The sequence below is a fragment of the Dermacentor silvarum genome, chromosome 1, assembly GCF_013339745.2.
Source record: "Dermacentor silvarum isolate Dsil-2018 chromosome 1, BIME_Dsil_1.4, whole genome shotgun sequence".
Taxonomy (NCBI): domain Eukaryota; kingdom Metazoa; phylum Arthropoda; class Arachnida; order Ixodida; family Ixodidae; genus Dermacentor; species Dermacentor silvarum.
This window is the reverse complement of record NC_051154.1, coordinates 69,576,292-69,599,430: the sequence shown is the minus strand read 5'-3', so window position 1 is coordinate 69,599,430 and position 23,139 is coordinate 69,576,292. Positions and strand designations below refer to the sequence as shown.

Sequence of the window (23,139 nt, the reverse complement as noted above, 5' to 3'; positions counted from 1 at the left end):
TTGCGTATGCAGAGCACATGTGCTCTCACTGGAACTACTTTGTCGGCCGAAATTTCATGCTATATAAGTAAGACCATCTGGCGAAATACCAACCAAGCAGACATGTGTCGGAGAAGGCCTGCATAGGGGAGAGCAAGGAAATCTTTAGTTTAAAAGAAGTGCTCTACGTATACATTTGTACGTTCGCCTCAAATAATCCACAGGAGCTGGTCACACGTTACGATTGTTTCCTTTGACAATGCCTGCATAGGTTTTGTTGCAGCTAAACCTGCATTTGTTTCGCCTTCATCACAGGCCGCTGTCTTCATTACCCAGCGCAGCGTGAAGGTGCGTCCACTTGGCTTCGCTTTTGAAGAAAAATGCAGTACGAGTCTCTGGTGGCCTAATACTAGACACGTAGGCCGCTCATGTGCCGTAGATGGGAGGAAACATGACAACGCCGACAGCGAACGCGCCTCGAGCGTCCATATAATTGCTGTAGTAAAATTTAGAACTAGTCTCAAAACTAGCCTTAGTATTTTATGCTCTGAAATATCAACTGTAAAAGCACAGTAGAAGAGGCTCAGAGAATAAAAATGAGAAAGTTGATGTGAAGCGATGCTTCATTAAAATGGCAAAGGATAAAATCCAGATTACAACGTAAATCCATAACAGTGTAATTGTACCTGTGTGAGCTTGCTCTCTTGGAAGGGCAAATGGATCTTCTTGTATGAGCCACTGAGGTCACGTAGGCCCTCGAGGCAGCAGTTGAGCACCAACAGGGAGTTGTTGATGCGGCCCCCTTCGTGAAGTAATGGCCCTTCACTGCCAGATTTCGATGGCCTCTCTGAACCAGCCAGTTCACACAGCATCAGTGTGCTGACGTGCCAGTTCCGGCTGTCCACCACAGAGTTGACAAGCCGCATATTGAAGACGCAGTGGCTGCGACTAGAGCTGCGGTTCAGCTTAGACTCGGCAAACACCCTAATGCGCTTCATCAGCTGAATGTACGGGCACTTCGACGAGGCCGCGAACAAATGTGCGCTCAGCCCGGTCTTCACCCCGCCTTGGAACTGCGCGGCGCTCAGCCTATGGAAGCAGCAGGTCATTGATGCTCTCGTTGTGAATTTCGTAAAATGAGAGTCAAAGCGATGCCTGCTGAAGAAAGACGTGATAAAAAGTAAGGAACGCATCTAGATGGAAAAACATGCACAGGGTAATTGTCCTTATCACAAGCAGAAGTGATTAGACAGCTGGTACAAGGCAGGGTTGTTATTTGGAAAGGCCTTGTACCAAATATGACTAGCCCATAGCTGCAAATTCCCTTCTACGATTTTCTACGATTAACTCTTGGTATTGTTTATACTCTTGTCCTGGTCGTGGTTCAAGTAACATGCTTCGGAATGTTACTCTAGCTGGATAGCTAGAGGATGTACCGGAACTTGAATGTATCTGCATTAAAGTAACACTGTGGGGCCACTCGTTCATCTTATACACATTATATAGACCACCTGACTCAACTCTTGACTACTTACTAAAATTAAAGGCACATATGTCTAAATATCAGGACAACAAAGTTCTTTTGGTTGGCGATATTAATATGCCTGGAGTAGACTGGAAACGTTTTGAGACTTTTTCAACCAATACCTGTCATGCAAATGCAGTGTTTTACATAATGCTGCCACATAATTTGACACAATTAGTTCATGAACCAAGGCATTACCAAGGTGCCTCTAAATCTGTTTTAGATTTGGTATTCATTCCGCGTGATTTTCGCACATCCACCGTTGTAATTGATCAAGGGCTCTCTGATCACTACCTTTTCTGCGTTTCTATTCCCCTGGTGCCACTTTCGCAGACTATGAACCCGTCCTTTCATCATGTGAAAGACTATACACGTGCCCACGATGTACGCATTATCGACCACCTAGAAAATTGTCTTGTAGATTTTGTTGATACGGATGTTTGCCGTTTATAGGACCAATTTAAACGCATATGCTTCGACTGCATCAAAAATTTATACCGTCTAAACGTAAAAAAGCACATAAGCATACGCCCTGTATGACGAGATCTTAAGCGTAAAGCGAAAAGATTAAAGAAAAAGCATGCTGACCCCAAACGTATATCTAACACTCTAAATAACCTTGCAGATGCGGTGCATAGCTCGAAAGAATACTACTTCAACACGTCACTCGCAAACTTCATAAAAAATGATTACAAGAAATTTTGGAACTATATCAGCGAAAAAAAAAGAAACCCATATCACAAGTTTTTGTCGATGGTTCAATGGCATCTGATCAGACCGCCATTGCTCAACACTTCAATAACTATTTCCATAGTGTATTTTCTGCCCCTAGTGCTTCTCTACCCACCAAAACGGAGGACCATGCTGTAAATGTTAACTTCATTTCTTATCCAGGTGTCGTTGCTATGTTGCTTAACTCGAAGACTAAAACTTCTTGCGGGCCCGACAATATCCCTAACATATTTCTTCGTCGTTATGCCGAGTCTGTTGCAAAATCCATAGTTATTATTTTTCGTGTGTCTTTGTTATCAGCGGAATTACCAGACCACTGGAAGTCAGCCCGTGTTGTGCCGATATTCAAGAAAGACGACCGTCTATTATTGCAAAATTATCGCCCGATCTCCTTAACATCATCGTGTTGTAAACTTATCGAACACATAATAGCTCACAAATTAAACGAGTTCCTAGAAGAACACTCAGTTTTAACAAATCATCAACATGGATTTCGAAAAGGATTTTCTACTACAACACAATTGGTTAGTATAGTCCACACCTTTGCAGCTTGTCTTGACACTAACAGTCAAATTGATGTAATATTATAGATTAAAGTAAAGCATTCGACACTGTTCCTCACGATAAAATAATTATAAAGCTTTGGTTAATTAGCATAACAGAATTGTTTGTTTCCTGGATTTTAGCATTTCTGAATAACCGTAATCAATACGTTAAGGTGGGAGAAGAACAATCGGGCTGCCTTCCTGTAACTTCTGGCGTTCCGCAAGGGAGCGTACTCGGCCCCTTACATTTTTTTGCTCTATGTCAATGATATTGTCAATGTGGTTAACACCCCCGTACAAGTTCATCTATTTGCTGACGATTGTGTTCTGTTTAGAGAAATTACATGCCTTAGTGATCAATGTGACCTTAACTCTAACTTAGACAATGTGTTAAAATGGTGTGAGCAATGGGGAATGCTTCTTAATGCAACTAAATGTGTCCATCTCCCCATAACGCGCAGAAAAGTCCCCTAGACTACGCTTACAATTTGGCTGCAACACCTTTAAAGAAAGTAGCCTGCTATAAATACTTAGGTATAACAATAACCATTAACTTATCGTGGAACTTACACATAAATAACATCTGCTCTGCTGCTTTCCGGAAACTATGCCTTCTACGCCACAAACTAAAAACTGCCCCGCCTAGTGTTAAACTACTCTCTTACTTTTCCTTAATTAGGCCAAAATTTGAGTACGCTTCTATTGTTTGGGATCCTCACACAAAAATTAACATTAAGAACCTCGAAAGAATTCAAAGATAAGCGGTCCGATTTATTTACAATAAATTTAGGACTACTGACTCCTCCACTGCATTACTAGCCGCAAACGGCATTGAACTATTACAAATTCGAAGAAAGAAAAGTAGACTAGAGTTTCTATCAAACTTAATTAATCATAGGCTACCCTTAGACACCGCAACATACGTATCCCCCTTGATAAGCAGACCCACTCGACACCACTACTCTCATTCGCTAACACCAGTTTTCGCAAGGACTGACACTTTTGGGTACTCTTTTTCTCCACAAACAATAGCTGACTGGAATAAACTAACTGAAGCATTCCCCCCGCGCCCGCGATCTGTATGCCATTTGTGTAATTAGTGGTGTTATTTCGTGTTAGAGTTTTATTATAACCAAGTTGATTAAATTTTCTTAATCGTCTACCTTATGACGACACACATTGTGAAAAGTTTGTTGGAAACTTGTTGCATCCAGTTCCTTTGTGATTTTTCTTGTGCATCCTGCTCACCCTGCTTGGACTTCTTGTCCGCAGTATTTTTTAAATAAATAAAAAAATAACATTTCTGTTCTTCCCTTTAATATTGATGAATATTAACAAGGCACTATGCCACTTGAAGTCGCACCTATCTCTTTCCTTTCGACTTGTTGCTGCCGTTTCTGTGCAGTCCTATATTTTGAAGGTTCCCCGTTACATATACACTGTCTGCCGTGAGTGAGTATTATCAAAAGGAACCCACTGTGCAGTTTACTGCTAATATCAAAACTTACACTCTAGCTGATTCCTGTATTGGCAAAACTCTCTAGTATCACGCACTATCAAACAATCAATCATTTTATTTAAGCATCAATGAAAATCAATGACACTTGGTGGGTACAGACAAAAAGCCATTATTCAGGCTTGACAGGGTCTGTACCCCCGGGCTTGGCAAACAAGGCACATGATTATACAATACAGAAGTATAAAGGAACCAATCTGTATATTATAAGGAAGATAGGTTTTTCACTGAATGGTCATAAATGCGCTAGTAAGGTCGGAAATGCTAAAGGAACTGATAATGCCATCTTTATACAAATACAAACAAGACACGCGAGCATGTTACATGTGAAGGTCTGAATTTTTAAGTAGCCCAGGTAAGTGGTATTTTAACATTTGTGTGCCGTAATTTGTTCGTATTCTAGGCACCCTCCAGACTTCGCGTACCCTCAGGGTGCGCACATGCTCAGCCTGTCTTAACCCAGACAATTATGTAAAAAACGTGTCGTTGTTTTTCGTAGCCAATGTATAGCGTTTCTGTAACATTGAACGGTAAACCTCATTCACTGGTAAAAGATTGAGAGCCTTGAAAATTGGTTCCGTGTGTGCGTCGTATGCAGCATTAACGATATTTCGAAGTGCTTTCTTTTGAAGAAACAATAATATAGCAGAGACTGGCAAGCATCAACTAGTTGTAACTGCCGGGGAACTTAAAATTCACTTAAATACGAAACAGCAATATCGAACAAAGCATAGAACAGAGTTCCACCTTCCACATTGAGCAAACAGGCAAAGCTCTGCTTAGGAGCTCTCGCATCAGAACATTGAAAGTCAGCATTACTTTAGAAAACAGTGCAAAAATGCATTTTTGCACAAAACTGCAAAACTAGTCAAGTGCGAGTTGCGCATTCAGAGCAAGTGATCAAAGTATAAAGTTGCCATGAAGTTAGCTGGTAAGCAAGTGCGAATAGCTCAGCGTGTGTGCCTTTTCTACGAGCAGTCCGCACGTGTGACTGTCACAAAGCGGCATAGTTTCGAGTCATCGACACGCCGACGGCCGCCAAAAACGTCGTGGTCTCATGGTGCGGCATATAGCTTCGAGATAGCGACAGGCCGATTAACGGGCGTCAAAAACGTCGTGGTCTCACGGTGCGGCATATAGTTTCGAGATAGCGACACGCCGATTAACGGACCCAAGTGTGTGCGTGTGTGTATGTGTGGTGGAGTGCGGGGGGGGGGGGGGCAACCTCGGACAGCGGGGAGGTGAATCAACCGTTCCCTAGCCCCTGATTAAAAGGGGCGCAGCCAAGACTTTTGGGAGGAGTCATGAAATAATGAGGTGAACTCTGCATACCCGCAGTTCCCCGACATAGGGAACTAGGGAAAGGAGAGGCTATTTAAGCGCAGGTTTTCGCCCTGCTAATGAGTCTAGAAGTTCAGCCTGTAATCCGCTGAGAAGCAGTCAAGGAGCTAGTGCCGTCCAGTATCGCCTGGGCCACCTAGCCACGTCGGAACTCCAAGTAACTAGTTGACGTACGAGACGACAAACCAGCATCTGCAGCGAAGCTCACGCTAGTTCGCCTCAAGTTAGCTCAACCTGCTTGAGCGAAGTCGTCAGATCTAGACTCCCGGGAAACCCAGCCCAGCAATCGCATCCACCTCAACCAGATCGGCTCACCGGCATTCTTTGGGAAAGCTTCGCGCGCCGGCTTCACCGTTTATGGACTTGCTGCTGCTACCCGGCCATGCGTATGACATCGTTTGTTTATTTTGAACTTTGTTTTAGTGAACTACTGTTAAGTGTATTCTTGTATATTTGGTCCGCGCCCTGTTTCATTTATATATGTACTGTTAATTGCTCGTAATAATAATTTGTCGTCATCATTGTGCTATATTAAGCTCAGGTGTGTTAGTTGTCTTGTGTCTTTCTTATTATTTTATTTTATTATTCGTGTATCGTTGTCAGTCGATAAACATCTTGTTTTTTTTGTTTACTCCCGACTCTAACTCTTTCACTGTGTTCGCTCGAGTACGGAATGACCAACCGGCTTGTATATCCCGTCGATCGACTTCGCGCCGACGGCGAACGGGTGACAGTCTTGACAGTGACAACGGTTTTTGATTTGTTGTAAGAAAGGTCAAGTGCCGGTTTCGTGAACCATTGACACACTTCCGTAATCAATGCATATATCTCCCGCGATAGATCCGACAAGAGTGCGTTTTTGAGCCCATATAGTGTGTAGCAACCTTCCCCATTCTGAGTTTAACACCGGGCACACAAGCTTGCCAACATCAAAATCATGCCGAAAATATCACTTTACTTTCACTTACTTGAGCTTCTTTTATGAAGAAACAGACCCTAAATAGTGCAGCTTTCTTTTTCGCTTGGTTTTGAAAGGAATGGAATGTTTATTAACCACTTATAGCTGCTATTATTTTGCTTAAACACATTTGAATTGCACTTAGTTGGACTTCTCTGCAAGGTTGGAATATCCAAATTTAGTCTCGTGACATTCTCTACCCCGGTGTGGGATTTGATGACTCTGTAAACTGAAACGGGCATTTAGCACGAAACAATGCCGTTATAGTCGCATGGTTTCGCATTGAAGAAACTGACTTGGCAGCTAAGCCTGCATCTTGTGACTGTCTGTAAAAGAGACCGTATAGCAGAGATGGTGACTTCAACTGATGTACCTCAATAAATGTATGTGTTTCTTGAAGTGTTCACCCTCGCTGGGAACAGCATGCCACCTGGTGATACCCGTGGTGATACGCTGCCGGGTTTTTGCTGGAACACCTGACATGACTTCCAAAGTCAGGGTTTCTCGTGTCGCGTTTCAATTTATGAGAGCAGGTTGGGCATGTCGCGAAATCACGAAAACAGGCAACAAGATGTTAATTCATCAACTGTTTCTGCGCCATGAGCACACGGTGTCCAAAACCGAGCCATCTTGGCGAGCTATAGTGTGAGAAATATGCCCACCTTTGTGTCCTTTCTTGGTTGCCAAGCCTCTGCTCATAGCGAGTTTGACGTCCTCGTCATTGCAGATGTGTAATCCACCACTCTGGGTAAATTTATGTACACCTGTAGTGTCATTTAAATGAAACTAAAGGAAACAATTAACTTTAACTTTTTTAATGCGTTACCCCTAAACTCCGAAACAGTTCAGAAGCGGCTTGCGTAGTCAAAAAAGACGCAAAAATGAAAGACTGGCGGTAAGGCCGCCTTTCCTGCACCGAAGTTTACCGTGATGTCATAGATTTGATAGTGTCGCTCAGGCCTAGCTAAACTTTTATAGGCAAAGCTTTACTGCATTAAAGTCTTAAAAAATATTACGCAGAAACTCCTCTGAGTTGGATAAGTATGCGTAAGCATTGTGCCAGTTGATCATCTCCGCGCAGCTCATGTCATTATCAATGTTGTGAAACTTTATCCGACCAGTATAAGCGACAGCGCTGCGGCGACAAGAACTGCTGCGGAAGGCGGTGCAATGTGAATGGATGAGGCAAGCAAACTACTGCAGGTGGCGGTGCCAGGTGCGCTGATGACGTTGCGATCATTATCAGCCGGTATCGCTCTTAGCGCCTTATCAATCCGCGTCAAACCATTATCAACCGTGACCAACCACACTCCGGTGGCGGCTGTGTATGGCGCGGTCGCGCGCGATCCTATCTTGAAAGCGATCTGCGATGGGGACACAGTGCAGCAGTGCAGCGAACGCTGTTAGATCGTTCGCGCTGCGTTCTCGCCGCTTAGTTCGCGTTGAAGCGAGATTCGCGGGCCCCTATCTTGAAAGCGATCTGCGATGTTGGCAGAGTGTGGCGAGTGCTGATGGCTTCGTGAGCGCTGCGCTCTCGCCGCTTAGTTCGCGTTGAAGCGAGAGGCAGCACGAAGGTGAATTCGATGCGGGCGTTATCTTCAAAGCGATCGTCTTAGGGAAAGGACGGATGATTTTTCTCGTTAGGTTAGCACAGAAACGCTTACGCATTTAAAAGCCAAAAGACTGAACTCAGGAAGTTCCAGAAATATTATAGAGTCATAGCAGCCCAAATGAGAAAAAAAGAACAACACGTCTAAATCGATGATGTCACATTGATGAGCCAAGGCTGGATTTCCGGTGAGCAATTGTTTTGAGTGGAAGTTGGGCTTTCATTTTCTCTTCAAATAACCTCTCATACCACGAAAGTCACCATCATATTTTTCAAAGAGCGCTGTCAGTCTAAACCGATTTAGTGTTTCTTTTTGTAGTATCCCTTTAAAGCCAAGACCACTGCAATAATAAGCACCTGTGCTTTGTCGCTGTAGCTGCTGTCACAGCTGCCGGACGGGGACCCATCGCTGTTATTTGAGTGCGGGTGGAAGGCGCTGAAGTCGGCAGCGCTGCGGGCTCCCTCTTGGTCCAACAATTTCCTTTTTAGGGATAGTACAGATGCCTTCTCTTCTGCACTGAAAGAGGCTACGTCGTCGTAACCCACGGGGCGCACTGGTGCCTCCTGGCACACCTGAGTGGGGAAGAAGAGAGGAGCAGACATTTAGAAAATCACTGACCGATTGATGGGAGTTTGTACCAGAGAAACGCGGTGGCTATGAGACACTGTACGGGAGAGCTTCAGATCGAACTTGACTACCTAGGCTTCTTTGCAACATAGGCAACATACGCAACTGGTATATAGCACTTTTGTGCAGTGTCCAGCCATAACTTGCTTTCGCTCCGGTTCAGCGGAAACGGTTCAGTTTTGGTTGGAAATAGCGGTTCAAACCAGTTCGTGTTCCTTTGCATTACCGCTCAATATTTACAGCAAAAGAGCATAACCCTATTGTGTATAAAAACGGGACGGTGCTCGCGAGCAGCTCGGAGACAAAAAAAAAAGAAAGGTGGGGGGGGGACAGGGAGGCATACCCTTCAGGCATCCAGTAGATACAAAGTAAACTTATGCAGATCTAACGCAAACGTTGCGTGGTATAAAGCGAAGCGGCTCAGTAAATGCCATACAACTAAACGGGATAGTAGACAATTCTGTCTACCGTGACCTTAGTGATGTCGCGAAAAGTAAGGCTATGTCAGATGTTTCTTGAGGGAACAGTGGTGTTGAAAGGTATATGGCACAGAAATAGGGAACATGCATATGTAATGCAACAAGCGTATTCCTCAGTGGTAGAGCACTTGACGAAGCGGTTAACCAAGCTGGCTCAGTTGAAATACGACCTAGAGCGAACCACACGATCGTCAACGTCTTCTTACACAATGGCACAGAGCTGATGCCCCCCGATGTGCTCCTGTACGATCACTCCCCACGCAAAAAGGAAACAACCTGGCGACTTAGGGGAATGACAGCACAGGAGGGTGGTAGCATGGTTTCAGCCGTGCTACGTGAACTGTCTCACGCCCTCGGCTTTGGTGGTCTGAAGATGGCTCGAGCGGCTCGATGATATAGTTAACGGGCGATGTTTCCTCTACTACTCGGTAGGGACCGTGGTAATTTGAAAGAAGATTGGTGGAAATGTCGGGAGTAGTGGACGGGACCCAGAGCCAAACTAGCATTCTCGGGGAATAGTGGGCGTTAAATGCGGATTCGTCATGGCGAGATTTTTGGCGACATTGCGCTTGCGCGGTAAACGAGCGAGCCAGTTGACGACAGTCTTCAGCATAAGCAGTCGCTTCGGAAACAGGAGTGGCTTCAGAAACATCGGGTCGGTAGGGGAGAATAGTGTCCATGGAACATGATGGTTCACGTTCCCATAGAAAAAAGAAAGGAGAGAAACAACTGGTAGTTCGTGGCGTAGAGTTATAGGCGTACGTGGCGAAGGGGATCACCCGGTCCCAATTGGAGTGATCATCAGACACGTACACCGCAAGTATATCTCGAAGGGCATGGTTGAAACGCTCCGCCATGCCGTTTTTTTTTTTTTTTTTTTTTTCGAGGATGGTACGCAGAGGTGGTGCGGTGAACAATGCGAAATTCATGGAGCAGTGCCTCGATAGCGTTTGAGAAAAAGACGCGGCCACGATCGCTTAATAATTCACGTGACGCACCGTGTCGCAAAATGAGGTGGCGAAGAAGGAAGCGAGGTACATCTTTCGCAGTCACAGCTGGCAGCACAGATGTTTCAGCGTACCGTGTTAGATGGTCGAATGGTCCACTGGTTGCCTGCAGGAGTGTTCGGGAGGGGAGTGTAAAGATCAATGCCAACGCGGTGGAATGGTCGTGCACGGCACGGTAAAGGTTGTAGAGGACCAGCGGTGCTATGAAGGGGTGCCTTGTGGCGTTGGCACGAAGAGCATGACCGCACGTACTGGCGAATGTATCGATACATGCCGCACCAATAATACCTCAGGCGTAGGCGGGAGTAGGTCTTGAATACGCCAGCGTGGCCGCATTGAGGATTGTCGTGAAAGGCGGAGCATAAGTCCCAACACAGATGACGGGGGATAACAAGCGGCCACCTGCGGCCATGAGCTTGGTAATCACGGCGGTACAAGCCTTCATGAACGACGAAGTGTTGTGCTTGACGACGAATGATGCGTGAAACAGATTCAAGCGAACGTTGCTCAGCTGTCATGTCGGTGATGCTGAGGGACGAAGAATCGCAGGTGGAAGTTTGTAAGCAAAGTGGGTCAGAAGGCAGCGGAGAACGGGATAAGCCATCGGCGTCTGAATGTCTGCGTCCCGGGCGATAGATGACACGTATGTTATATTGTTGTAGGCGTAAAGCCCAACGAGCGAGGCGGCCAGTGGGTTCTTTCATAGATGACAACCAGCATAAGGTCTGGTTGTCAGTAACAACGTCAAACTGGCGTCCGTATAGCTAAGTACGGAATTTGCCGATTGCCCAAATAATTGCCAAACATTCCATTTTCGTTATGGAATAGTTTGACTCTGCCTTTTTTAGGCTACGGCTGGCATATGCAACGTCATATTCGTCATAGCCGGCTTTGCGTTGGGCGAGAATGGCGCCAAGACCGACACCGCTAGCGTCCGTGTGAATTTCAGCAGGCGCATTGGGATCGAAGCTGCGCAGTACTGAAGGGGACGTAAAAAACCAGCGGAGCGTCGTAAATGACTCGTCGCAATCGGGATTCAATGCCGAGAGGTCAGCGCTGCTGGCAAGTGGTTGAGTCAAGGGGGCGATAATAGAGGCGAAATTACGGATGAAACGCCGATAATAAGAGCACAAGCCGATAATAAGAGCACAAGCCGATGAAGCTACGGAGCACTTTAAGACTGGTTGGTTTGGGGAACTCGGCAACGGCTCGCAGTTTCGCAGGGTCTGGTGGGATTCCCTCTTGTGAAATGACGTGGCCTAGAATGGTAAGCTTTTAGGTACCAAAGTGGCATTTTTTCAAGTTTAATTGCGAACCGGCGGCCGTGAGACACTCAAGAACTTGCTCGAGGCAATCGAGATGACATTCGAAATTGGCAGAAAAGACAACTATGTCATCTAAGTAGAAAAGACAGGTACGCCCCTTAAGTCCCCGGAGGATAGCGTCCATCATCGTCTCGATAGTCGCAGGCGCGTTACACAGGCCCGAAGGGCTTCATATTAAATTCGTATAATCCATCAGGGGTCACAAAAGCCGTTTCTGGACGGTCTGCTTCAGCCATCGGCACTTGCCAGTATCCAGAGCGAAGATACAGGGAAGAGAAAAATTCGACACGTTGTAGACAATCTAGGGCATTGTATATGCCTAGTAAAGGATAAACATCCTTGCGCGTAATATTATTTACACGGCGGTAATCAACGCAAAATCTGATTGAGCCGCCCTTTTTCCGCACCAGTACGACCGGAGAAGCCCAAGGACTGTGTGATTGCTGGATCACGCCACGTTGCAGCATGTCATTAACTTGCATCCGCCTCACCCGACCACGACGTCTTGTTGCGCAGCGTCGATAGCGCGCTCCCGCAAGCCCAGCGCAATCAGCTCGTTCAACGCGCAAGTGACGGCATCGATAGGCAGTGGTGTCGTATCGCAAGGCGCATCAAACGGGAAGATGGCATCAAAAGTGTCGAGACGCCCAACAGATTCGCCATGTAATAGAGTTGAAGGGTAGGGAAACGGACTGCACGCGTAAAGTGCACCGGAATCAACAGCAAGTGTGACTAAAACCCCTATATATAAAATGTAGCGACACTCTCCTCCTCCGCCTTCCCTCCTCCTGGTTTCTCCTCTTTTTCGCGCTCCTTTTTCGACCGTTGCGCCGCCTACACCTCTTGAAACACGTGCACTTGTTTATCTTTCGCCGCTGATCAGATTCGACGATCGCCGACTGTGTTCGCCGCTATCGTTGTGCTCCTCGCCAGTCGGTATACGCTTGTCGGGCGAAAATGGCGATGGAGCGTGATCGTAAACAAACGCAGCCAGCGCCCGGCGGCGCGACGGTCCACGTGATGCCATTAGGCCAATACCGACGCGGCGTCGGCCTCGGACAGGGAATGCGAGGAGGCGGCGGCATTATTCAAAGCGTGACGCTACTTTTTATATATAGGGGTTTTAAGTGTGACGACTGCAAACGGTTAGACAAGGTTCCGGCGACGCGCACATTCCTCAGGCCTCATTCGCACAGCCGTCAAACGCTCCGTCACGTCACCGTCACGGCATCCGTTTTCGTCAGGGGAGAGGGTTTCCGAGAGGGTTTCCGTCACCGTGCTGGCGGCGGAAACGTAGAGCACCGTCGCCGGCGAGCCGTTTTTGAGGGGAAAACGACTCGGAAACCCTCTCCCCTGAAGAAAACGGATGCCGTGACGGTGACGTGACGGAGCGTTTAAAAACGGCTCGCCGGCGACGGTGCTCTACGTTTCCGCCGCCAGCACGGTGACGGAAACCCTCTCCCCTGACGAAAACGGATGCCGTGACGGTGACGTGATGGAACGTTTGACGGCTGTGTGAATGAGGCCTCAGACGGCGCAAAAATCACAGTTGAATTAAAGTCCCTATATTTCTAAAGCCCCTATATTTATAGCGCCATTCTTAGATCTTGCCGCCACCGTGCTCACCCCGGCATTTCCTCCTCGCAGCCTCCTGTCGCCCCAGCCTCCTCCGCTCGCCTATTGGCCAATTCGTGTCACGTGGTAGCAGGCGTTGCGCTGTTGTATATTTTTTTCTTTCCAGCGCGCTCCGTCCGCCATTCTCGGGCCTGTGCGACGAAAGTGCTGTACGCACAAACGGATCAAACGTGTTAGGGACAAGAACTTCTTCGTGATGGCATGCTGCTGCGCCTTAAGTTGCCGCAACCGACAAGGCGAGGGCAAAATGCTTTTTTTGTTTACCATCCGGCGAGCGCAAACGCTTGCTGTACACTTAGCATTTGCGACGTCTCGCATCGTCGCGTTGCTACTTCCAAAACGGCATTATTAAGGCCAGTTACTGACCAAGCAAAATCGCGCCTCAAAAACTGCTCCGCAGGGCGCGATCGAAGTTTTCCGCGGATTTCCTCTGGTAGCGCGTTATCTGTCGTCTGCCACGGCAGGCCCGACGTAGGCGGCGCCACTGTTGATATCGCGCTTAGATCGCGCTGGCCGCGCCGTGCTCGACAGTGGAACGGAGGAGGAGGGAAGTGGTTGGCGCTACTTTTTATATATAGGGGTTTTAAGTTGAATTGAGGACAGCGTCACAGTTGACGAACACTAAGGCGACAGAGAGAGCAGGGATGACGACATCAGCAGCAACAACCACTTTAGCAGACGGGCGAGGGTCATCGATGATTGTGGTACAAAACGGAGGCAAGGCTAGCTTGCACGAGCGCAGTCGATAACTGCATGATGCGCGGAAAGAAAGTCCCAGCCCAGGATAACGTCATGCGACGCATGAGAAAGGAGGACAAATTCAACGACGTAGAGCGCATCTTGAATTAAAACACGAGCGGTGCAGGTGGCCGAAGGCTTGACGTGTTGCGAGCTCGCTGTGCGTAGCGAAATATCAAAAAGCAGAGTCATCACTTTGTTCAGTTAGCGGCATAGACCTTCACTAATCACACAAACAGCTGCGCCTGTGTCGACAAGAGCGTTCATCGCGACACCGTCTATAAACACTACAATCTCGTTAGGCAGCGAAACATGAGGCCTTCAAAATTGAGACGACGGCGCAGTTCTTGCCGCAGGAATTGCGGCGGTTAGTTTGCCGCCTGGGCATGGCTGAAACGGCGAATCATGAGGGAAAGGGAGCGGCGGCGGGGACAAGGAGACCGGCGTGAACTGAAGGCGGGGCGACGTGAGTACGAGTCCGTGGCGTCAGGTGTAAGACGTTGAGGGGCATGGTTAAGGTAGTCGCATTTCAGTTTTTAACTACGGGACCTCCTTCTGTATATACTTACCATGTAATTAACCCCGTTTTTTGTATTGAATAAACTGATTCTGATTCTGAGCGCCATTGCGAAAATAAGAGTCCGTGGCGGCGACAGAGGCGCGCAACATATCCCGGAATACCGCAAGCGTAGCACACTGGCAGGTTGTCAGGAGTGCGCCAGGGGTTTACAGGTGGTCTCGGATGCGTAAACGGTAAGTAAACTGGCCGTACCGGACTTGGTGGTGTCTAGAAGTTCGTGGCTGGGCTGGATGGGACTCGCGTCGGTTGGGCATGAGATCGTGTAAGGGCCTCAGCATAAGTGAGCGGCGCCGTAACTTGAGGCGGCGAAGCGGGGGATGGAAGGGCCTCAGCAACTTGCGTCTAGATAACCCGACGAAGCGACTGGTTCAGTGTGGTGAGAGGCTCGGGGACCGATGCCACAAGAGAAAGTTGACGCGCAACCCCCTCGCATACGTATTGCTGAATTTGAGGCAGCAAAGAGGCGTTGTCAATACCTGCGCTGCTGGGATCCAAAGCTGAAAGGTCAGCCGTTTGCATTCCAGGGCGACGTGTGGAGATTCGTTGTTTATGAACCTCGTCACGAGCATACGAAAGGCGTCATCGTCTATGCATTTCATTATGTGTTTGATTCTTTCAGGTTCCGACATGGACGCATTCACCCGCCTACAGAGGCCGATGGCATCCTCAATGTAGCTTGTGAAAGTCTCACCAATCTGTTGAGATCGTCCACGGATGCTGTGTTCAGCGCGAAGCTTGCGCACCGCTGGCTGGCCGAAAAACGAAACGAGGGTCTCTTTGAAAGCTGGCCAGGTGGTAAAATCAGCTTCGTGGTTCTTGAACCACAGGTTGGCCACGTCGGTAAGATAAAAGATGACGTGAGTCAGCTTGTCGCAGTCATTCCACTTGTGTGCGCTAACGCATTATTACTCGGCCAGGCAGTCTTCCACGTCGTGACCGTCAGTGCCACTGAAGACTGGAGGATCACGCTGAAGAAGCCCCCCCCCCCCCCCCAAGAGCACACGACAGATGTGGGAGCGGGAGCAGCTCGCGAGGGGCCGGCGTCTTCGATCATTTCGAAGGCAGATGGTAGCGTACGGCTGCGGAGTTCCAGGATGCTGAAGGGGACGACCCAGCACCTCGACCACATGCAACAAGCACATTCTTCAGTAGTAGAGCACTGGACGAAGCGGTTAACCAAGCTGGCTCAGTTGAAAACGGACCTAGCGCGAACCACACGATAGTCAACGTCTTCTTCCACACTGGCACAGAGCTGGTGCCGATGTGCTCCGGTACAGAAAATACATTTACGTATTTTTTATCCTTTGTGGAAGTGACAGAGGAATGATCGAGAATGAGACCATATCGAGTATTAGATAACCCAATTGGCTAAGAATGGCGAGTGCAAATATAAGGCAAGAAAATCAAAGAAGCCTTTGAAAATCAAAGAAGCCTTTCAGAGGTCGGTGCACTTTAGAAATACCTATTTGCCGACATTATGGTTAATAGATTTGTGACGTAACTTGTTTTATTAAGAAAAGAAGTCCCAACATGCGCTCACTGGCACTAATTTATCGGCCAAATTTCAGTAATATACAAACAGGAGCATCCTGTGGTGCCTACCGAGCTCCTGTGGTGCCTACCGAATCCGTAGACTCGAATGGTAAACATAACGTGACCAAGATTTACGTTTTTATAATTTAAAAAATTTGGTGCAGCTAAAAAAACACCCTGTATATTTATGTCCACTGCAGGACGAAGGCCTCTCTAATTGCGATCTCCAATTACCCCTGTCTTGCCCTAGCTGATTCCAACTTGCACCTAAAAATTTCCTAACTTCATCACCCCACCTAGTTTTCTGACGTCTTCGACTGCGCTTCCCTTCTCTTGGTATCCATTCTGTAACTCTAATGGTCCACCTGGTATCCATCCGACGCATTACATGCCCTGCCCAGCTTCATTTTTTTTCTCTTAATGCCAATTAGAATATCGGCTATCCCCGTTTGCTCTATGATCCACACCGCTCTCTTGCTGTCTCTTAATGTTAGGCCTAACATTTCTCGTTCCATCGCTCTTTGTGTGGTTCTTAACTTGTTCTAGAGCTTCTTGGTTAACCCCCAAGTTTCGGCCCCATATGTTAGCACCGGTGGAATGCAATGGTTGTACACTTTTGTTTTCAACCACAGTGGTAAGCTCCTAGTCAGGGTTTGCCGATGCCTGCCGTATGCACTCCAACCCAATCTTATTCTTCTGTAAATTTCCGTCTCATGATCAGCGTCCCCTGTGAGTAATTGACCTAGATAAACGTACTCCCTTACAGACTCTAGAGCCTGACTGGCGATCCTGAATTCTTATTCCCTTGCCAGGTCAATGAACATTATCTTTGTCTTCTACATATTAATCTTCAACCCCAATTGTTCCATACAGCGCCCTAAAGGGGCCCTAGCCTGGCTTACACAAACTACAGAGACAACAAGGCTAGGATAAGAGGGCAAGCAGCTGCTGTCATTGGCATATCACATGACAATATATCAACGGTACCTATATGTGCATCCCGTTCTTCTGACTGCCGACTAGGGCCAGAATAGGGCAGAAGTTATAAACAGTGGCAACCAAGGGATTATGTGAACCAGCGCTAGGCAACGGGACATGAGACGAAGGCGACACAACACGTCTCCTGTCCTGTTCCCCGGTGCCGGTGCGCGTTATGCAAAACTAACGAGCCTAACGCTGTGTGTCAGCAACCAATAAATGTCGCTGGAACTATCATTTCTGCAAGGGCTTTGTCTTCGAGAAGTAAGCTTTTAAAAGGCTTTCATGAAGTCCACTCATTGAAGCGTTCACTCCAGCTTGAGACAGCCCTTATGCAACCATTGTTGATCACTTGAAGTCTCCATCTTCCAGTGATCATCTGTCGGGTGCTGGGCAGAGTTCGAGAAGAGATATATGAAAATTCCCTTACCCCAGGGCCCAGCAGCCTGAATACTCTTTCAATAGTGCGAGGCACCACTCCTGGATCAGTGGGCGGACCCTCCATGGTATGAGTCTTGCCGCTGGCAGTGGGACCGTATGCAAAGAGCAGCACGTTCGCGCCCTTCACGAAAGCATCCACACGATCCTGCACCGCTTCCTGAAACACCTGCTCCTGGCTGCTGCCCTCTGGAAACACCTGGGCATAGAGGGGAACAATGTGACAAAACACATTCAAGAAACATGGCCTACAGCCGAGGTTTATTTTGGGATTAGGCATGAATGCAGAACTGAACGAATGCTTCAAAACGCTGCACATCATATTTCCCGAGTGGAAAAGCTGACGAGCAGGCGAGACATTGCAAGAACCATGCCATCTATGTCCATCTCTCCTCTGATTCTGCCGTTTCACATTGGTGAAACTTCGCCAAACAATGCACACTGCAGGGATAAATGTACGCGTCCACATTAAAACTGCACAAAGACATGACAGCAAAGAAGACAAGGGAAGGTGAAACCTGTCCAACTTGTCCTCCTTGCTGTCATGTCTCTGTCTGCTTATAATGTCTAAGCATAACCTAGAAATTCACTGGGTGAATCTGTCTAATAAAACTGTTGCATTTGCCTCTGCAGCACTCTCAATATGACGAAACATAATGAGGGTTCTTTCGGTGCACTTAAGGTACATTCAACTGGCTCTTACCGTGCTTCAACTAAGCAATTATGTGGAGCCCTCTAGAGATTGCTTCCAGGGAAAGCCTGCCCGAGCTGAACATTCAGCTGATCTGAGAGGAATCGAAGGAGTCCTGTGAAAAAATGTCTATCAGATTTCTATCGTGTTCCAAGCTCGAAGGTGAAAGCACCTCTGGAAGAACAAAGTGAATCTTCCAGTTCTGTCCTAGCACTCTAACGCAACCAGTCAAACGTACAAGGTACATGCCTCGTTAGCACTCGGAGACTCATTATGAGGCGTTGCCCCCCCATCGTCGTCGTCGCCGTCGTCGCCGTCGCCGTGAGCTTCCGTATAAAGTCCAATGGCGATAAAGTCGTCGCTACGCGCCGTATGTGCGAGTGATACTTTCCCGGAGAGCGAACGCACGGCGATGAGCAAACGCGACTTCTTCCGTCGCGCGAGAGGCCGTGGGGGCAGCGAGGGGGCGACGCTGGGCTGCGGCACCAAATGCGTATCTTGCAACCGGGCGCAAGTGGCACTGGCGACTGAATCTCCCACGCGAAAGGAGGAAAACGGGAAGGCAGTGACGGGGTGCGGCTTCTACTCTGCCAACAACATTGCGCCGCTGCGGGCTGTCGCGCGCACCGTATCTTGAAAGCGATGTCCAAACAGCTCTTACCTTTGTATGCGCTGTGCTTTCGCCGGGCAGTTTCCGTTGAAGCGATACACCTCACGAACCTTCGCTCGCTGCTGCGGCTGCGCTTGCTCACGCAGGCGTTTTGACAGTGGTTTTATGGGGTCACCGAGTGTGATCTATTCATGTTTGCTTGTGCACGCTGACACCGTGCTTGTTAATTCAGTTAGTAAGCGGTAAGCTCCAAGTTTATGGAGCCGATAAAACTGCTATCCCTACTAGTAATTTGCTATCGCAATTGATGCTTCGCCTTTCGGGTGAAACTGTGACATTTTTGTCTATGTGCCTCGGCTTTGTGGCGAACAAATACGCTATAACCTGGACAACATTCTGAACGCCTTGCACAGTTGTGGACATTGCAGGTCTACTATTACGGAAAATATCCACACTTTCATGGTAAAATATTGCACCAGTGCCAACCGTGGTAGGCAGCAAAATCCTTACAGTGGTATGAAATAATTCACAAGCAAGACATTTTATTGATACCAGTACCTCGGGCCTCAATAGTGGAAATTGCGTCTGAGTTCCAAGACAAGACTCGGCATCAAACTGCATGAAGCTGGTTGTTTCGAGTTAAATTGATGCACGTGTTTTGTCACATGCAAATATTGAACACTGTAATGACACTGGCTGTAAAACCCACCTTTGTAAAACTAAAGCGTTTCTGATGTTGATGCTTCCGAGTGGCAGTTGTGGACTCCACAGTTGTGTCGTTGCAAGGTCGGAATGTGGGATCTGCGAAGGGGCGCCCTCCAACTCTAGGTCGGATGCGTACATAGACATTTAGGCTGGACCCTGCAAAGAAAAGTCATATTCTCACTGTATGCACCAACGCCGAGTACAAGACCTCATCTACATAATTCACTTAATTGGCTCTGAAACAATGCTTTTTCCCAACTATAGATTATAGGTGATTGGACTGTATTTTCTGGCCATTTCGTTCAGACATTTCTACAAATGTACACGTACCAATAGGGAGGGCATTGCCTCTCGTTTATTGCAATAATTGTAGTAGTACTAAAAGAGCAAGGAAGTGGGGGTCACGGATGCTATTTTTTAATCATAAAACGCGTCGAAGAAATGTTCGAAGGAAAGCACTTCAGTGCAATAGAGGCCTTTAACTCTACTAGTGTACCCTGGTAACAATGCAGGCATTAAATATGTACTTAAACTACGTATACCTGCTAAAGGAAATGTTGTAGCCAAAGCGAGAAGGAGTTACGTGTGCATAGCCTGAACAAACTATTGCTGCGCCATGTCTGCTACCAAAAGCGAACACGTTGCCTGCTTTTCCAATGTAGCCAGTGCCGGTGAAGTGATCGGATGCTATACTGGCGTTACAAGCAGGCAAATCGAAGATCATGGTGCAGGTGTTCCAAGCTGCACTGCCGAAGTCGAAGACAAAAGTGCTGCGTTGCCTGAACCAGCGTATAAAACGCAGCCAAACCGAAGAAATCACATGTAAGGATGCTGGGCTCAATTCAAAATGGGCAGCTGCACAACTAATGCCAGATTAAGGCATGCTTTGCACAAGCAAATAGCCCAAAGTGCAAGAAAAAAAGCCTGGGAAATAGGAGCTTCAAGAGTATTCATGCAAATTTTTGATAAACATATAGCAATCAGTAATCAAGCAGCACTTTACATTAATCTACCATAACAGCTTTTCTGGGAGCCTAAGCGGCCTCCTTAGCTGGCGCTACTATACATTGAAGCCATCGGTAAGAAAATCATTCTGCCGAAAGTGGGAGCCGCTTTATACCTCAATCTGACGTCGGATATAACGTCACTACCCGAGTACTCCAACACCGGGACATGACACGCACACCCTGCCTCTCCTATGGCTCTGCGCCGCCCTGATCCAGCGCGAGCGGTCTCCGGTTGGCTGTGTCATTCAACTACAGACAGACAGACAGATGAACTTTATTTGCGTCCCGCGAAGGGGTCGGGAACCAAAGGTTCCCGATCGCTTCACAGGCTCCCTGAACCGCCCGGAGTTGGTGCGCAAGGTCTGAGCTTGCGATGCACTGGAAGAAGTCCGTCTCGTTGACGTGATGCTTCCTTGTGGAGACGCGTAAGCGGGGGCACCACCACATCAAATGAGGAAATGTTGCGAGTTGATTACATGCCAAGCAGTTAGGTGAAATGTCCGTCTACATGGCCATGGCGGCCGGCGACAGGAAGGATTCAGTCTGGAGGAGTCGGAGAGCTATCTCCTGCCTCCTAGATAATTCTCTATGCGGGAGCCCGTGAAGGATTTCCTGTCTAGTCTGCAATGCGAAGTTATCTCGTGAAAGGTAGTCAACGGGTCCCCGTCGGCGCCACCGCCACTTCCCTCCCCCGCAGTGGGCGGGGGGCTCGTTTGCACGGGGCAGTGAATGAGTCCTCGCGCCCGAGCGTGAGCCAGTTCGTTGGGGTTGGCGATGCCGTCGACGGAGGCGCCCATGTGGGCGGAAAACCACGTCAACTCGTGAGGAAATACTTTGTTGTGAGCGAGAATGCTGTGAGCAACCAAAGAGATTTGATTGGCGTCAAACGACCTGCCGGCCGTCATGGAATCAGAAAAGATGAGGAATGGATCTCTAGCCGTTAACGCCAGAGAGATGGCGACTTGTTCGGCTACCCCGACGAACTTGGTCCTTACAGAGGCGGCACTAACAGTGCGGCCGCTCATGTTTACCACGGCGGCCCCGAAGCTATTTGGTCCCGAACGAGATGCGTCTACGAAAACCGCGTTTTCTCTTCTGCTGTTTAGCAGAGAGATGTACTTTAGTACGACGTTCTGGCGGGATAGTTGGTTCATAGCTTTTAATTCCTACTAAAGTACATTTCTTCTCCTCTGGGCTCTATTTTATGTGCGCAACTGCGCTCGTGGTGTCGTGTATGTTTTCTTTCTTGTGTCCTCGTTTTTTTTTTTTTAGCGCAGTTTATAAACGTGTAATAGCAGAGAGAGGTAGGCTTTAGCCCGCGCTCTCCTTCTACCCTGATTATGTACCGGATTAATGTTTCGTGGAAGTGGATAAACCGTGATCTTCGACCTTACGGTGTCGGGCAGTGGAACTGCTCTCTCCTTAGTCAGGGTAGAGGTGATGCCTGCTCTGGCTAGAATCGACTAACGTCTTCATTTATGTATTTCTAGTGTTCCAGCAATATTACTGAGACCACCAAGAGCATCTAGAGAGACTACCTTAGCTCTGTGGGCAAGTTTGAGCCAACTAGCTCTCCCCGTGTTGCATATCTTAGTTGCTTTAGAATTAACCAATGCACTTTACGACTTCCGCCAACAGGTCCCAAATGCTTCGCAATCTACTGATAATTTTAACCTGGTGTCTTTCGTTCCCCTGTAGCAAGGAATTTAGCACCGAGCAGTTCGACTCTAAAATGGTATCCCGGACACTGGTGACAACCAGACAATAATATTGTTGACCCCGAAACCTTAACACCTAATACTGTAAACATCAACAATACGAAGAAAAAACGACGCAATCAAACCACCTACTGCGATGCAATTGTACATAGTTTTACACGTAATTAGGCAAGCCTATGTCCGCATTTTTACATGGAATTTCATTAACCCTTACGCTAATACTCCCCAGATAATTCGGGAAAGAGAATATGCTGCTGGACGAGTTGCTTCAAGTCTAGGTGGTACATATTAGCGCCACGTGGAAGTAAAGAGCGAGCGCTAAACAGAGCGAGTGGGTGGAACCACGTTTGCAAAACCCCTGCTTCTCCCGAGTATACTAGTTGGGTTTACAGCACACTCCAGGCCTCTCCCTAAGCAACTCATGAAACTAAGCTTGGAGGACGCTTAAGCTTCGCCTTTAGGAGTGGAACGCGATATCATTCCAAGATCCCTTACTGCTTCTCACGCTTCCCGGCAATTGCAGCTCGAACCGCAATGTTTACCGGGAAACGCTGACGGCGAACTCTATTCATGCGGGCGAGCGCTGTCCGGTGGAAACGCGGCCTCTTGCGTGGGCCGATCTTTTGTTATTGTTGCGTGCTTTTAATAATTAAGTCTGGGGAGATTTAACATAAAAGGCATGCGCTATAGGTGTTTTGTTTCATGACCTTTTTTTGTGGGCTGTCATTCTCAAAATTCAGAGGAACATTGTAAATAATGTAAGTCAAAGTGTGAGCAAATTAAGTGGTAGAAGTACTTTATTGGCGTATAAAATAGTTTTCGCTCACAGTACGCCAACGCCGGTTACGGCACCGCACGCCGG

At 47.7% G+C, this 23,139-nt stretch overlaps 1 protein-coding gene across 1 annotated transcript in view; it reads right to left on the bottom strand.

The window, feature by feature from the left end:
* Positions 1-1,029: 1,029 nt before the first annotated feature.
* The window catches only part of LOC125943777 (kinesin-like protein KIFC2), a 42,215-nt gene continuing 20,105 nt past the window's right edge, over positions 1,030-23,139 (bottom strand). Inside the window, exons 2-5 of the mRNA XM_049663300.1 lie at positions 19,557-19,708; positions 17,539-17,745; positions 8,563-8,778; positions 1,030-1,137 (exon numbers count right to left, since the gene is read on the bottom strand). Coding sequence (XP_049519257.1) covers positions 1,123-1,137; positions 8,563-8,778; positions 17,539-17,745; positions 19,557-19,708 — 590 coding nt within the window. The 3' untranslated portion in view covers positions 1,030-1,122. The remainder of the gene's footprint in view (positions 1,138-8,562; positions 8,779-17,538; positions 17,746-19,556; positions 19,709-23,139) is intronic.